This window comes from Sander lucioperca, chromosome 1 (genome assembly GCF_008315115.2).
Source record: "Sander lucioperca isolate FBNREF2018 chromosome 1, SLUC_FBN_1.2, whole genome shotgun sequence".
In the NCBI taxonomy this organism is placed as follows: domain Eukaryota; kingdom Metazoa; phylum Chordata; class Actinopteri; order Perciformes; family Percidae; genus Sander; species Sander lucioperca.
In genome coordinates this window covers 34,818,443-34,833,851 of record NC_050173.1, presented here as the reverse complement: position 1 = coordinate 34,833,851, position 15,409 = coordinate 34,818,443, and the positions used below count along the sequence as shown (strand labels likewise).

General features: G+C 39.7%; 2 protein-coding genes across 3 annotated transcripts; both read left to right on the top strand.

Moving 5' to 3' along the window:
• Nucleotides 1-579: 579 nt before the first annotated feature.
• Nucleotides 580-9,705, top strand: tmco6 (transmembrane and coiled-coil domains 6). Its single transcript, XM_031319721.2, has 13 exons — nucleotides 580-802; nucleotides 2,592-2,698; nucleotides 2,779-2,891; nucleotides 3,002-3,185; nucleotides 3,285-3,389; nucleotides 3,571-3,662; nucleotides 3,773-3,889; nucleotides 3,994-4,108; nucleotides 7,397-7,577; nucleotides 8,698-8,792; nucleotides 8,947-9,114; nucleotides 9,239-9,373; nucleotides 9,464-9,705. Exons 1-13 carry the CDS (start codon nucleotides 712-714, stop codon nucleotides 9,485-9,487), a joined length of 1,527 nt encoding a protein of 508 aa, XP_031175581.1. The 5' UTR covers nucleotides 580-711; the 3' UTR covers nucleotides 9,488-9,705.
• A 902-nt stretch (nucleotides 9,706-10,607) lies between these two features.
• LOC116064487 lies at nucleotides 10,608-13,490 on the top strand. 2 transcript variants are annotated; one of them, XM_031319725.2, is made up of 7 exons: nucleotides 10,608-10,715; nucleotides 10,886-11,034; nucleotides 11,495-11,605; nucleotides 12,401-12,457; nucleotides 12,557-12,703; nucleotides 12,790-12,903; nucleotides 13,374-13,490. In XM_031319725.2, the coding sequence occupies exons 2-7, from the start codon at nucleotides 10,903-10,905 to the stop codon at nucleotides 13,422-13,424; spliced, it is 612 nt and encodes a 203-aa protein (XP_031175585.1). In that variant the 5' UTR covers nucleotides 10,608-10,715; nucleotides 10,886-10,902; the 3' UTR covers nucleotides 13,425-13,490. The 2 variants fall into 2 exon arrangements, with proteins under 2 accessions (XP_031175585.1, XP_035863739.1); XM_036007846.1 differs by having other exon boundaries at nucleotides 10,616-10,714; nucleotides 10,892-11,034.
• The last annotated feature ends 1,919 nt before the right edge of the window (nucleotides 13,491-15,409 follow it).

The following is a 15,409-nucleotide window of genomic DNA, read 5'->3' as shown; positions in this document are numbered from 1 at the left end:
TTTAAAAGGCTATTTGATGTTGTGTTAAATTCCTATGTTTGTGAAAAACATGTTTTGTAAACAAAAGTTTTAAATGTTTGATAAAGCTTTCGCATATGCATTGTACATTTTGCTTTTAATACAAATTAAACTCCATAGTTTTTTAAGCATGTTCTCCGTCTGCCTGAAGTCTGTTTTTGAGGGCAGTGGCAGTTAGTTACGAAGATGAATCAATTAGTTGTCAGCTATTAAACATTAATTCTCTAATTCCAGCTTCTTAAGTGTAAATAGTTTCTAGCTTCTTCACTGCTCTGTGGCAGTATACTGAATATATCTGAGTTGTGGACAAAACAAGACATTTAAGGATGTCATCTTGGGCTTTACACTGATCGACATTTTTCACCTTTTTTACATTTTATAGACAAGGAAATGAATCGATAGTGAAAATAATCGTTAGTTGCAGCCATAGACAGTATATAAGAAGGTCAAGTAGTAGTTTGTGCCCGGTGTGTCTACTAGATGGCGCTGCAGCAGCTGAAAGGTCCGCCTAAAGAAACCGAAGAAGAACTTCAATTCTGTTTGGTGGCTACCCATAGACTGTATGTGGCTACCATACTACGGTGGCTACATCACAAGGATGGCTGCAATAACATTTGCCACCATGAAATAAACAACTAGCTGAACTAACATTTAAGTGTTTTAACTGCAAGTTGTTAACCTCAAAATAACCAAATGTGGAGGTTAAAAAAAGTTGGCCACAAAGCTGGCCGACAAGGCGACAGCTTGGAGGAGCTCAAGTTAAAGAGGCGAGAGCACGAAAAGGGTGAGTGTTAAGTAACGTGTTAGCAGTCACATCCACACATTAACGTTACGACTAGTTAGCAAAATCAGGCTAAAGGTAACTATGCTGCATTACCTGTCAACGCAATGAAAAAGAGGTTCTTTCACGCTACAGCTAACGTTAAGTTAGATAACGTAATGATGTCAATCGCAAAGCATGAACTCGTTATCGTGAACAGAGAAATCATTCAGTGACGTACAAACAGAATGAGATGTATTTGTCGGTACACGATCCGTTCTGCCTGCACGATCCGTTCTGCACATGCGCAAAATGTTCGCGCATGCGCGGTTGTACGAGGATTTACGACACTGCACGATCTGTTCCACGCTTCCGGTCGACAGCCAAGCTAACGTTAGTTTAGCTAACAGCTAGCTGATTGTAGCGGTCTGCCGTTAGCCTCCACAGGCAAGCTAACGTTAGTTTAGCTAACGGCTCATTCGGCTAACCGCTAGCTGATTGTAGCGGTCTGCCGTTAGCCTCCACAGGCAAACTAACGTTAGTTTAGCTAACAGCTAATTCGGCTAACTGCTAGCTGAGACAGCATGTAATAACTTTAAAAGACCCTCAAAATAAAACTTGAAAATAAACGTTGACATATATAACAAACACCTAACATATATAACAGCTGTTACGTCAGTTCTACTTTACTTGTTCTCATTTAAAATACAATCACTCAATACTTGTCTTTATTGTTATTACTGTGAAGTCTTAATTTAGCTGTAGCCTGCTTTTCCCATTACGTTTGAGTTAACGTTATTTTAGACTGAATCTAGCTGTCAGCTAGCGGTTAGCCGAATTAGCTGTTAGCTAAACTAACGTTAGCTTCCCGGTGGAGGCTAGCCATAGGCTAGCGTGGAACAGATCGTGCAGGTCGTATCCTCGGTAAAACAGTATTATCTTGCGCATGTGCAGAACGGATCGTGTACCGACAGTATCCTCGGTAAAACAGTATTATCTTGCGCATGTGCAGAACGGATCGTGCAGGCAGAACGGATCGTGTACCGACAGTATTGCCAAAGTAAGTTTTCACTTGCCAGGAATTCGCTTTGGTGTGTTTAATGCATTCAATAAACATGACAAGGAAATAAACAATAACTGCAACAGTCAATTATGAATATAGAATAGAAATCTTGCATTTTAAAAAATATGTTAAAGACATAACAAATATGTACAATATATCCATTTGAGAAAGGAAAAAAGTGTACGGTTTTGTGCAGGGTGTGCAAAATATTAATCAGGGGATGTACAAAAGTTCACAGTATGTGACATATAATATGTGCAATGGTCAGGGACAATAGTCCAGGATGTGTAGTGACTGAGGGTGAAGGGGGGGTTCAGAATCTGTCAGTGGGGGTCACTTACTGTATTACATTCAGTACAGAGATGTCGATCATGTGTCATCATGTAACGCTAAAATTTTGGGGTACGGCAATAATTGGCAACTTTTTAATAATGGTATGGCAAACCAGCATTACTTTAACAGCTGTAAAGAGAAGATAACACCATATCTATATAATAATAGAGGACAAAAATCCAAGTTGATGTCTAGTCATGATGTTAAAATGACATTGGCAATTCCTCCAGCTACTGTGACATGATTATAGTCAATGTGTAACTCATCATCCACAGGGCAGCTTTGTCTCTGAATTTGACAGATTGATGGTTTGTAGGGCGTCTTTACACTGAAGAGCTAAGTATAATGGGCTACTTTCAGATGACGTTTCTTCTTTGCTGAAGGTGATGTAATATTTGTCTATGTTAAATGCTGTAGCACTGAGACAAGCCCGCAGAGACAGACAGCTTGTAAGCAAGAGACTCCTGCTGAATGACGATGAGGACCAGCCAGGGGTCACCATGGACACTAACTCAGGGGAACAGGTGAGACAGATGTTCTGATAGATAATGTTTGGGTTGGTAAGGTAAAACTTCCCATACGAATCTGCTCCTCGATTCCCCAGGACGTGGTCAGTTTGTTCCACAAACTTCAACACAGCGGGCCGGAGAGGGAGGGCCACCTGAAAGCTTTGAGTAAAGCTCTCCGCGACCCATCAGCACAGCTCACCTTCATCAAGTATGGTGGTAACTTTTATTGCCACATCAAATGAGTTTAAATGATGTTATTGACATTGTATATCTGTTTCTCATGCGTCATGTCAGCGTATAAATCTTTCCTCGCTGTAGGCAGGAGAATAGTATGCATCTTCTGGTTGGTCTCCTCACCGGCTCAGATGCTACGTGCCGTCTGCAGGCTGTTCGGTGTCTTCATGAGCTGTCTCATTCTCCCCACACCAACGTGGCACCAGCCTTTCTGCCTGCCACCCCTTACCTGCTCACCTACCTGTCTGGCCAGAGCACCAAGTTCACTGTGAGTACCCTCTCATAGCAGGTGTTGTGTAATACCATCACCTAATTATTATGCAGGAGATTTATGACTTTCCATGTGTGTATGTTCGTGTGTACACAGGAGCTGTGTCTCTACACGCTAGGTAATTTATGCCCAGACAGTGATGTTGTGAAAGAGAAGCTCCTGGCCCAGGGAATCATACCAGCTCTGGCCAACTGTATAGAGGTAATTTCACTTCACTGCGCCTTGTTAATATGTCAGTCAAATCTTTGTTCAATCATTTGTAGAGTTTTTGCAAAGAAACTGAATATAAATCTACTTTCTCTCATAGATCTGAACTGGTGCCACACAAGGTTAAATGTAGTAATGTCAACATGTCTCTCTTGATGTTTCTGTGTGTGTCCAGAACCAGAGACATAACCTTGCGGTGGTGGAAGCTGTGGGATTCACCCTCTCTCAGCTTCTCCAAGCCAAAGATGCAGCAGAGAAAATAATCCCGTAATGACACCAGTTTATTTGCGTCATTGCTGTTCTCTCAGATCTTTTCTCTTGTGAGGAGTAGCTCACAATATACACTGTTGTGTAATAGTCATCCTCTGTGTCTGCAGGATGGTCCTTGCCTCCAGCTTACCTTCACACTTGATATCAGTCCTGACTCCGGACCCAAAGTTTGGCCTGGCACCTGCCATTGAGTGTGCATGGTGTCTGCACTACATCTCATGCAGGTGAGAGAAGTGTCAACAGTCAGCAATAGTTATATTTACTCAGTTGTCATTTAATGTAATTTCTTCACAAACGGGCCCTCTTCTGCCTTTATCTCACTCCAAAGCATGAAGGACAACAGAGTGCTGTTGGCTCATGGGGCCCTGCTACAGTGCAGTTCTCTGTTAGTGTCACTAGGTGGTGCTGTGGCTGAAGGAAACAAGGAAGAAGGAATGGAGTTGGTAAGGAAATTAATGGATTAAAGGTCCAATATGTAATATATTTACTGTAATAAATCCAAAAAATTCCCCAATGCGTCATCAGATATTAAGGAAACATGCTAAGTTGAAATACTATCTTTTCTGACAACAATGCTAATGCCAGTATTTTCTCGTTTTGAAATTTCTGTTCCATGGGGGAATTTCTGTTTGTGTTTTGCCTGTGTGTTGTTATCACCTGCCCAGTTTGACAGCCAGGCCGGTGTGCCATTTTAGCTGGTGATCATGTTAACTGGTGATATTTGCGTAAAATCAGTGAATATTCAACAAGGCCCTGCCTACTTTTTAAGAGCGCTCTGCTCTGCCTCCGCCCCTCGAGTGCCAGAGGTTCACATTTTCACGAAGTGTTTGCAAGTGGGACAAAATAATGGATATCACTGAAAACATCACCAGTGTATGTGTAATACATGTCCGTTTAAGCATTATCCACACAAATACGACACATACTGTATGAACGGAAAAAAATAAAACGAAACAACGCACTAGAGATCTAGCTGGGATTCGAACCTTGGATGTCGTGGACAAAAGTTAACAGACTAGCTTCTACATCATCTATACCACTACACTACACACTGCTGACATGATTTGTTGATTTCTATCTATATATTGGACTTTTAGTCTAAGTTAACACAGGTTAACATATGAGAGTAATATACGCCCATGTTAACTGGTGAGATCACAATTTAACATGGGCAAACAGTAACTGATGTACAACAAACTGGCATGACCCCACTTAACACTTTATTCCGTTTTGGGGGTAAAAATGAAACACGTCAGTCATGCGCAAACGTGATCATTTATCATTGTTATTGTGGGCCATCTCATACGAAGAATGTGTAGGCCTATCTCAGCACAAACAGTCTCTATCAATCTGTGCCAAGTTAACTGATTATAGTTGTTTTTTTTCATATTAGGAATCTGAAACAGCAACATCTGAATGTTATCAAACTCTCAGTACATCAGAGTGTAAATGAGGATCAGCACCTTGCTGCAAAACATTCAATGGCCATATGGTCATAACAATAGTGTATAGGCTATCATAAGACAAAAATCGCGATTCTGGGTCGACATAGACATACCCTAATATGGGTCTAATGAAATTAAACACAACAATAATCAGTTGACTTGTGGCACAGGTTGAAAGAGACTGTTTGTGCTGAGATAGGCCTACACATTCGGTTCAAATCCCAGCTAGATCTCTAGTGCGTTGTTTCGTTTTATTTTTTTCCGTTCATACAGTATGTGTCGTATTTGTGTGGATAATGCTTAAACGGACATGTATTACACATACACTGGTGATGTTTTCAGTGATATCCATTATTTTGTCTCACTTGCAAACACTTCGTGAAAATGTGAACCTCTGGCACTCGAGGGGCGGAAGCAGAGCAGAGCGCTCTTAAAAAGTAGACAGGGCCTTGTTGAATATTCACTGATTTTATGCAAATATCACCAGTTAACATGATCACCAGCTAAACTGGCACATCGGGTTGCCAGATATACCTGTAAAAACGTAAACCCAGCGCGCTACAACTGTAACGTTATTACAGCCATGAAAGCAGCAAAGAAACAAACAGGATCAACGGAGTTACATTCTACCCACCTAAAAAAAACAGCAGGTTTCTAACAGTTGCGTGACCAGAGACGTAACAAACCCCAGGGAAATATTGGAGATGTAACGTTATTTGAAAGATGGAGTCAGCTTAGAGCCCAAAAGGACGCTGTGTTGGCTAATTCCCTCCTGAACAGGTAAGCATTAGCTTCAGGCTAATTTATCACAGGATGGGCATTTTATGTAATTTCAACATTTGTGTACTCGCATTGAATTATATAGCTAGAGTACCCGAGTTGGTTACTCGCAAAAACAGTTGAGACACAGACAGTAAAGTGATCCCGACTGGTCCTGGCTAACACCGCCATGCTAACCCTGCTAACTGCTAACGTTACCGGAGGACCAGGCAAGCGGCCACGGCTGTTTAGAATGTGTAACCTGTTCAGCAGCCGTAGCCAACGACGGTGAGTTATTTTAAGCCAAGAGAGGGGGGCTGTAAATCGGGAAGAGAGGACCGTGAGTTTGCAGTGTGTTTAGCGATTGTTGCTGTAATTCTAAGCCAATAAAGTTTGTTCAGTCGGGTGGAGAGGACGGCAAGGTAGTGTTATTTTTAGCGGTTCCTACCATAATTCTAAGCCGAGGAAGTCTGTCTGTCAGTTGGGTACAGAGCTCCGTGTGAGCACGGGCTTCTATGACTGTCAATGTAGCCAGCATTTAACGTTAGCTACTCCACTGTGCTGTGAAGTAATGTCTGGCTATGTGAGACAAGCGTCTAGCAGCATTGTTGTGGATGCCGCGGTCTCAGCCTGGCAACCAACGTGAACTTTGAGTCTGGGGAGGAGGGGGCGGGGGAGATGACTCTCTCCAGTATTTTGAATTTGTACCGCAATAACTATTTTAAACACTAGCTGTCAGTATTACATATTGCACCTTTAAATACAGTCTGTTTTTCATTGTGTTTGTTGGATTTTAATGCTTAATGCTTAATGTTTGTTCTGTTTTACTGTCTCAAAAGAAATCATGTGCACCAGTACTTTTCATCACTGACCATCTTAAAGCAAACCTGTTGTTTTATTGTTTGGATTGAGTTTTTACCATTCAGACCTCATTGGTTTCACATCATGTCAACATGGAATTAAAATCAATATGCAGAGACTTAAAGCACGCCTGAAAAAGCTTATGCATCACAGTGAACAACATTTTAAGCTTTTATTTATTTTGTCAAAAGAGCAGTTGCATGCTGTTTTTGTTGTTGATGTTTTCAATGAAGCCTCCTCATCAGAGATTTCAGAGTCAGCTGCTGAAAAGCATCACATTCACCAGCCATGTTATCGGACAATCCAAACAATTACCAAAAATGAAATCTATGAAACTCATTGTGTTTTTTTGTTTTTTTCTTGCGTTACACAGATTGTAAAGTAGTTTTTAAAACAGTATCGGCCTCTGGCTATATTATCTCATTATGATAACTTTGACCAAAAAAGAAAGAAATATTTTTAATTTGACATATAAATTATTGAAGATGAGTACAATTTTCACTGTGATAAATTACTTACTTACTTACTTACTAGAAAATCAAAAACTAACAATTTAAGATAAACCATGCTCAGGAAAATCAGCCACAATGTCAAGTGTACACCATTTGTAATCTTTAAATGGAAGTGTGTAACGGAGATTTTCAATGTGTCCTTCTTCCTCTCTAGTTGATCTGTCCTCTGCTGAGGTGTGTGGGAAACCTCCTGTCCTCCTGTCCAGTGAAAGACCTGAACACTCAAGTGGCTGACATTCGTATTGTGGTCGCTCTGTGTGCACTTCTTCAGGCCTACCTGCAGGCTCAGCCAGCGTTGGCTAGAGAGAGTGCCTGGGTCCTCAACAACCTCACAGGTTTGAACAGTCTGTCTGAGTCACACCTGATCTCTGCTGAATCTCAAACACATACTTCTGCACTGATATTGGGATTTCTGTTTAATGTATTCTCTGGGTTATTTGGCTCAGGGACCAGCTTGGTTTAGGGACAGCTCATACCAGCAGACATTATTAAGGACGTAAGCACACAAAAGACACTTTACACTTGATCATTGTACGCATCACCCAAATAGTTGTTGAATTTAGTTGAGAGTTTGTTTTAAAGGCCCAGTGTGTAACGTGGTGTTCATTATCAAAATCTGTGTTGCCCATTCACAAACTTGTCCTTTTTCATGAATATTTACCACCACCATCAATTCCAAGTATTCCTTTTGGCTTGTAATTTTACATTTGCATGAACTGGGGTAGATGCTCCATATTCATGCACCATCTTGAAATACGATAGCCAGTAGCCAGTAACAATGGGTATCGTAGCTTCCCGGCCCCGGCAAGTTTGAAGAAGGAAACATGGAGGACCACACGTATTCAAAATCCAAATTTCAGGAACAGGAGTCTTCTTCTTCGCCCAGAAAAAGAAAAAGGATATTGAAAAGAGCAAGAGACCGGCTTTTTGAAGCGTGAAGGCTACCGTAGCTGTAATATGTACTTTGAACTGCGTGGTGCGAGAGAGTTGATTGCGATATATGAGCTCAACGCTAGATGGGAGAAATTCCTACACATTGGACCTTTAACAACAACAAAAATGAGGAAGAGTCTGGGATTGAATCACCAACCTTGTGGTTGTGGGGCGACCACTCTACCCCTGAGCCACAAGCCACCCACGGCTTTATTTTGGCAACATGTCCTCAGCACCTGTGCATCACCTATTAAACATGACTGAATAATTGTTTAAGTATACAACTCATTAAAATGCTTTATACAACTTTAAAATCATATTTATCTGGTACCAGATTTATTTTAATTTTACTGTTGAACTGTTAGTTTTGCAGAGGAAGATCTGTTGTTGACATATGAAATTATGGCTTTTCCCTCGGTACTATGAATTGAGAATTTAGACCAAAGGATTGATATATTTATTAGGAGTTCATGTGTGTGTAATGAAGTTTGTTCCAATGCATTTTCCATCTCGCTGCTACAGCTCACTCCAGTGCTTTCTGCTCTGCTCTGCTGACTCTCAACTTGGTCCCTGGACTGATCCAGCTCCTCCCTTTCTCTCAAGGCATCAATACCATGGTCTGTGCAAGCTAAAGCCAAACTTTGATATCATTGACTTCATAGAATATTCCACTGTCATTGTAGCAGGCGATGATGGACAATGTTTGTTTTGCTTATTATGTTGGTCCCGACAATGTTACACTAATCTCACTGGTCTGTGCCTTAAACTCAGATCCTGAGGGTTCTAGCAAATGTTGCCCACAAGAAAAAGGAGTTGTGTGTCCAGCTGGCCCATCATGGATTGCTTTCTGCACTCTGTGCCACACTTAAAATGGCCGACCAAGAGATGGTGACCCTGAGTATGGATGTCCTGTCCGTGCTGGTAGTCAGTGGTCCACAGGTAAATTAGAACAGCCTTTGAAACTGTGATGCTGCTCAGTAGGGTTAGCCAAACCAGACAAATGATTAGCTTTTACCAAGCTACTGTAGTTGTGACAGTTACCAAAGCTATTCTTTCCCCTTAGGTGGCTGAGGAGTTTGTGAGGCAAGGCGGGCTTTCGCTGTTAGAAGCCATTCAGTACAACAGTGAAGGAGAGATTAGACAAAGAGCAACACGTCTCCTGGAGCACCACCCACTGTCCTCCTCAACATATTGCTCGGTAAAGACTTCAGTGCAGTTTGCTTTGTTTGTTGAATTTGTACTAATTCAGAATTTTAAAAACTAACTTGCATGATCTGTTTCGTTGCAGTTGGACAACATCCCATGTTCCTGAAGCAACAGGGAGGCATCACATTCACACCTATGGAGTACAGTGTGTCACCTACAGTATACCATGAGGCAACACTCTATTCATTCTCACTCCCAACTCGTCACACACGGCTGCTTGGTCATGACCCCTTTGGCGACATTTTTCAGCATGCAGGGTAAGGTTAAACAAAACAAGTTGGTTAGGTTTAGGAAAAGATTGTGGTTTGTTACGTAACTTGCGTTTGTTTGACCCATTCATGCACCCCAACCTTCTCCCTATGCAGACTTTGTCAATCTTTGTGCTACGTTATCTCACAGCTGCTCTGAAAAGCCCGGTGCATCGGTATTAGACGCTGAGGGCCACTGACCAAGCTGCTGTATTTGATGAGTTGGGAGTGAGAACATGCCTGAGAGTACAGGACTGCTTGTTTACATCCTGCAATCTGTATTATTGTACAAACAATGTTATATTTAAAGTCGTTTTTAATATCTTTTGATTATCTACTGATATTTTGACGTGAACCATCTTCAGTGTTATTATCAATGGTATTTTAATGTATGTAAAGATGAAATATTTTAATAGACTCTGTGACTCAGTATCACGTATCTGGAGCCAATCATGCATTGTCATTAATGAATGTCATTGTATTCATTATATAGTGTAATGATGTCATTGTATAATTAAAATAAATTATAAATAAATAAATATCAAATTTACTACACATTGAAGACTGTATTTTCTGGATAGCAATATGTAAGTTTTATTTTTATTTTTTGGTTTGACGTAATTAATAAGGAATAATAATGAGCATAAGGGTCATTGCTCCAGATCAACAACAACATTTGGGACTGTTATCCCAGCTGTTGCTCTGTGCAACCATGAATCCAATGAGAGCAGAATGTATACATTAATAGTCAAAATCCACTTTGTGTCACACTAGGAAGACAGATATACATCAGAAGTTTGCTCTTGTGTTTAGTACCATTTTGAAATAAAACATTTTAAAATGTTCTTTACCGACAAAGCACCACTTTTCAAATTAACATTTGACGTTGTTGTCTTCCTGTCCCTGGATTTCCACATAGAGTGAACATTGTACTGAGGAACAGGGAGAGAACTTACGTTGTTCAGCCCCTCCCCTAAGTGGGAAAAAAAGCTAAAGTCTCAAATTTCCACACTTCCTCTTTCGCCCCACAACATTCCCCTCCTCTTATCATTCACACCACTTCTCTGGATGAAAAACTAAAACAAGGTGGGTCACTTTATGTTTTTGTACATATCCCTGCATTCTTTGAGACTGCTTTTCATCTTCATCTTGCATGCAGCAGGTATCTAAACTAATTCTGCCACTTTAAATCTGCTTAGTAGTGGAGAGTATACATCTGTTCTGATTAATTCTTCTCTCCTCCCACAACCTAACAGCGTAACGTTCACTGGCAATGGAGGGAACTGAGTCAACCACTAGAGAGAGAACAACAGGAAGGAATGGGAGTCAGGCGCCAAACCACATGCTGCTGATGTCCAGCAAACCTCTGCATCGCTTCATCCAAAAAGAGCCCAGAAGTCTTGGGGTAACACATGACACAATCCAGGGACACAGAAATGACCGTTAAATGAACCTAGTTGTATACACAGATTAAGGTTAAGGTATACTTTGTTATCCCACAAGGGGGAATTCATATGATCATACACGTTCTGTTTAAAACAGGTACAAAAAGCACAGAGGTTTATAGGATGTGTACTAACACAACCACACACACACATCCTGGGGCAATGCTGGCAATATTAAATATACATTATACAATCTAAATATAAATAGTCAAACATAATAAAAAATACACAAACCTTTTTTCTGATCAGGTGTAGAGGATGGATAGGATCGTTGAGGAACAACCCCAATGATCCTACCTGCTGGCTTTATCATGCGCTGCAGTTTGGCATGTTCTTGAACATGCAAGAGCAGCTGCAAACTGTTGTTCTGCCCTCTGTATGCTACTCTTATTCATCCATCCTTCCTCTTCTCTTTCCCAGATTGTCATTCTGATCTTTGGCTGTGCAGAGCTTCTGATGGGATTTCAGCTGTCCAAAGAAAATGTGCAGACTTCTTGTGCAATCTACATTCCCTTCTGGCAGGGAATTCTGGTACATAACATCTGGCACATGCGCTTGTCTTCAAAATTACAATGAAGCTACAGTACCAGAGTGGCTCCTTAAATCTTCTGAAACCTTATTTCAGGAAATGTTGCATAAGAAGATCAATACCACTCATGTATTTATGGTAAATATGAGGTTACAACCAGCAGCTAATTAGCTTAGCTTAGTATAAAGACTGGAAAATAGAAACGAAGCTAGCCTGACTGTCTGAAGGTAACACAGTCAACACCAGCATCTCTAAAGATCACTTATCAACACATGTTATCTTGTGTGTTTGATTATTACAAAACAAACAAACAAAAAAAGAAATGTAAATAATTATAATTTATGCCATCAGGGTTATTTCTCGGCTTTGAGTAGCAACTTGGTTTACATACTTTGGCTTTTGTACGAATTAAATATTTGAGATATAACCTGTCAATTAGTGAGCTTTAGAAAAGCTGGAAGGTGGATTTTATTTAAACTTTTGGACAGAGCCAGGTTAGCTGTTTAGCCCTGTTTCTAGTCTTTATGCTGAGCTAAGCAGCTGCTGGCTGTAGCCTTGTATTTACTGAACAGACGTGAGGGTTTTATCAATTTTCACCTAACTCTTGGCAAAAAAAAGGTGCAAATAAGCGTATTTCCCAAAATGTCAAACTATTTAAGTCAAGTTAGGCTCAAGTAGCACTTACTTTTGACAACCCAAAAGCATCTTTAAATTGTATTAGGTAGACTGTGGACTTTAAGTAAATGATAAAGAAAAAATGATATGATAATAATTTCCTTGGATGTTTGTTTTTTAAGTTTCTTGTCTGTGGAAACCTGTCTATCTACACTGAGATACATCCATCCAAGAAGATGGTAGGTATTTGGGGATTTTGTTAGTGTTTAACTTTAATCACCCTCAGTTTCTCTTGGTTGTCACTAACGCAACTTATCTTGTTGAATGTGTTTTTCCAGATGACTGTGTGTTTGGCTATGTATGTGGTTTCTCTTTTGGGAATCGTGGTCTCAATTAGCTACAGGATATACCTCTTCATCGAATATGACTACCTTAAGTACAGGGCAGGACACTATTCGGAGGAGATTTGGGCCATTTACAGAATGGTGAGTTACAGCATATATGTTTTAGACTAAATGGACACATTTCACCATGTATGAATAACTCTCGCTGTCACTTCCTCTTGCTTTAGGACCAGCTTTGGGGTATTGAAGGCCTATTATTCACTTCCTCTCTGTGTGTGTCTGTGCTTCTCATCTTCTTGGTTGCCATTGCACGTTTGGCTCTGAAATCCACACACACTCAGGTAAAACATTTTTCATTGTTACTTCATCTAAATCAGGCCTTTCCCACTGAGGTTAGAGATTCATAATTCAAATTTAACCCCATGAAGGGAGATATTTTTGACGGCATGAATTTGCATACGACAATGTTCAAAGAATGGTAATAACCATCATAAATAAATAAATTGATAGTTAATTAAACTTAAGTTAATAGTTATTTTCCTGTTAACAAACAATACAGTGTTTACTAATTATTAGTAGTGCTACAATTATTTTAAAAGTTTGTTGCACACGTTTTATAAAAAAGTATTTGTTAATGGTTGCAACTGATGATACCTTGTTAAATGGTAATACATTCTGTGTAATACATCTACAAAGATTGCAACAACAGTGCCATCTGATAATATTATTCACTAACTGTGTGTCTGCCATCATGTTATTGCCTTCTTGTTGTCCTGTGCTCTAACACATACCATCTCTGTATCTTCAACAGGTTATTGTCCAGCACATACCAGCACCACTGAGTGACACAACATCAAACTAATCTCAACCTTTTCAAGTGTTATTCTACAATAACTTCCAGTGGTTTTCCTGCAGCTAACTGACCGTGTGAAAGATACATCATTCTGTACAGTATATCACATGTGGACCACCTAGAGGGAGTAGCTCTATGAAGCCACAGCGTTTTTTAGATACCTACATTTACACTTCATTCTAAAGGAGCCTATGTGTAAATGCAGTAAGAAATGCATTACTGAACCACATTTATTTGCTTTTACATAATATCGCAGATGAGAGTTGAGAATTATTAACTAATGCGCAATGATAAGCACTGCTAAAACAATGTTCATCACACTAATTGAGTGCCAAATAGCTTGGTAGTTAGCGAATAAGTACAAGAAGACTGTCGGCTACTATGCCTGTGTTATAAATGTTACTTTTCTATGCACTGTGAATCTACCATACACACCGCTGTCATCGTCATCAGTTTATTGTCCCTGAGCAGCGGAAATTATATCAATGACAAAATAATAGTAGTTAATAACATATTCATCCCTGTTATTTTTTGAACACATATGGGCATAGTTTTTAAACTCTTCTTGCAGCTTTTATTAATCCATTTGAACCTACGTATACGCTTAGCTGCAGATATTTACAGTGTGAATTTAAATGAGCAGATGTGTGCTCTGTGTTTTGGTTACAGGACAGCACATCAACTTGTGACATTTGTGTTTTTAATATCCTTCTGATGATGAACTGAAAGAATGAAGTGACATCCGTCCAGCATTTTTTTTCAAAGCTTATGACTTCATATATATGTTTATATAGTTCAGCATGTTTATCTACATGACTGTGCTATGAAGAGCCTGCGGGGAAACCTGTGGCCGTCTTTTGCCTGTGAATGTGTGAAAAACACAATTGGATTTTAGCTTTAAGCTGTATGTGGTGCAATAAATGTAATGCATTGTCTTTGTTAACTAAATAATAAAATGAATTAAAATTGTGCTCAGATTGATAACCATATTACACACAAACTACCATTTGTACATCCATATGCATTGACTGCACTCACACATACTGAATGCACACACAAACCACTCAAACACAATGCACTATTATCGTTAATTATAGAGGACAGCCCTAAGGAAAATGTGTCTGCAAGAGTACTTTGAACGCCTAGCTAGTTAGTAAATAATGAATCAGTATCTCTCTTTTTTGTCAGAGTACAATACAGTATACTAAGTTAAAGGCCCAACCTTTAATTCTGTTAGACATATAAATCTTAGGTATATTAAAATATGTATATTTTAATACCTTGACTTACAGAAGAAAGTTAGTTTAATGTTACCAAACTGATCAGCATCAGAACATTTGGTGTTTAAAAATACCTGAACATTTCAAAGTGCTTCTAAGGTTCTTATCCTGTGTTGAATGTTGGTGGTGCAGCTGGAGCAACACACTTAGTTAGATCACTGGACTGTCTTTAAATGCTTCCAATATTTCCCCGTGACTGTTGCAGAAGCACAATGGCATCTTTCTAGTTCTTTTTTTTTTAATTCCACAGACATCCCCTTTGCAGTGCATTCCATTGCATAAACATGAGTTTGCTCCTTAGCATAGATTCAAATGCATTTTGACTCCTGTTCTGGTGATTATCACTTGTGTGCGTGCTGCCATCTATTGTTGAAAAGATGGATCAATTCTTGCTGTGAGCTTGGCATTAGGTTGATATAAACTTAGATGAGCTGCACAGCCATGCACCACACTTCAGTCATTGTGACAATGATTTGACTTGAGTGATGCATTATTTCTTAACTTACCCTTCTATATGCAAGACATAAGAGTCAGTGGTGGATAAAAAACATACAAACAATAATGTTACGATCTAATAGCTTTTCACTGTCCATGTCCATTCACCCAAGTTAGGGAAAACAGCCATGTTCCCAGGCATGAAAGTCTACAATTTATAGCTGATGATTTAAAATTGACAGTCTCTGAAATCACAAAATCTGCAATTACACCAGCAAC

Coding starts and splice junctions, on each gene's coding strand:
- tmco6 (XM_031319721.2), top strand. CDS start 712: ATGTGGAGGTTAAAAAAAGTTGGCCACAAAGCTGGCCGACAAGGCGAC. Junction 2,699..2,778: donor ACACTAACTCAGGGGAACAG/GTGAGACAGATG, acceptor TCGATTCCCCAG/GACGTGGTCAGTTTGTTCCA. Junction 4,109..7,396: donor AGGAAGAAGGAATGGAGTTG/GTAAGGAAATTA, acceptor CTTCCTCTCTAG/TTGATCTGTCCTCTGCTGAG.
- LOC116064487 (XM_031319725.2), top strand. CDS start 10,903: ATGGAGGGAACTGAGTCAACCACTAGAGAGAGAACAACAGGAAGGAAT. Junction 12,458..12,556: donor TACATCCATCCAAGAAGATG/GTAGGTATTTGG, acceptor GTGTTTTTCCAG/ATGACTGTGTGTTTGGCTAT. Junction 12,704..12,789: donor TTTGGGCCATTTACAGAATG/GTGAGTTACAGC, acceptor CTCTTGCTTTAG/GACCAGCTTTGGGGTATTGA.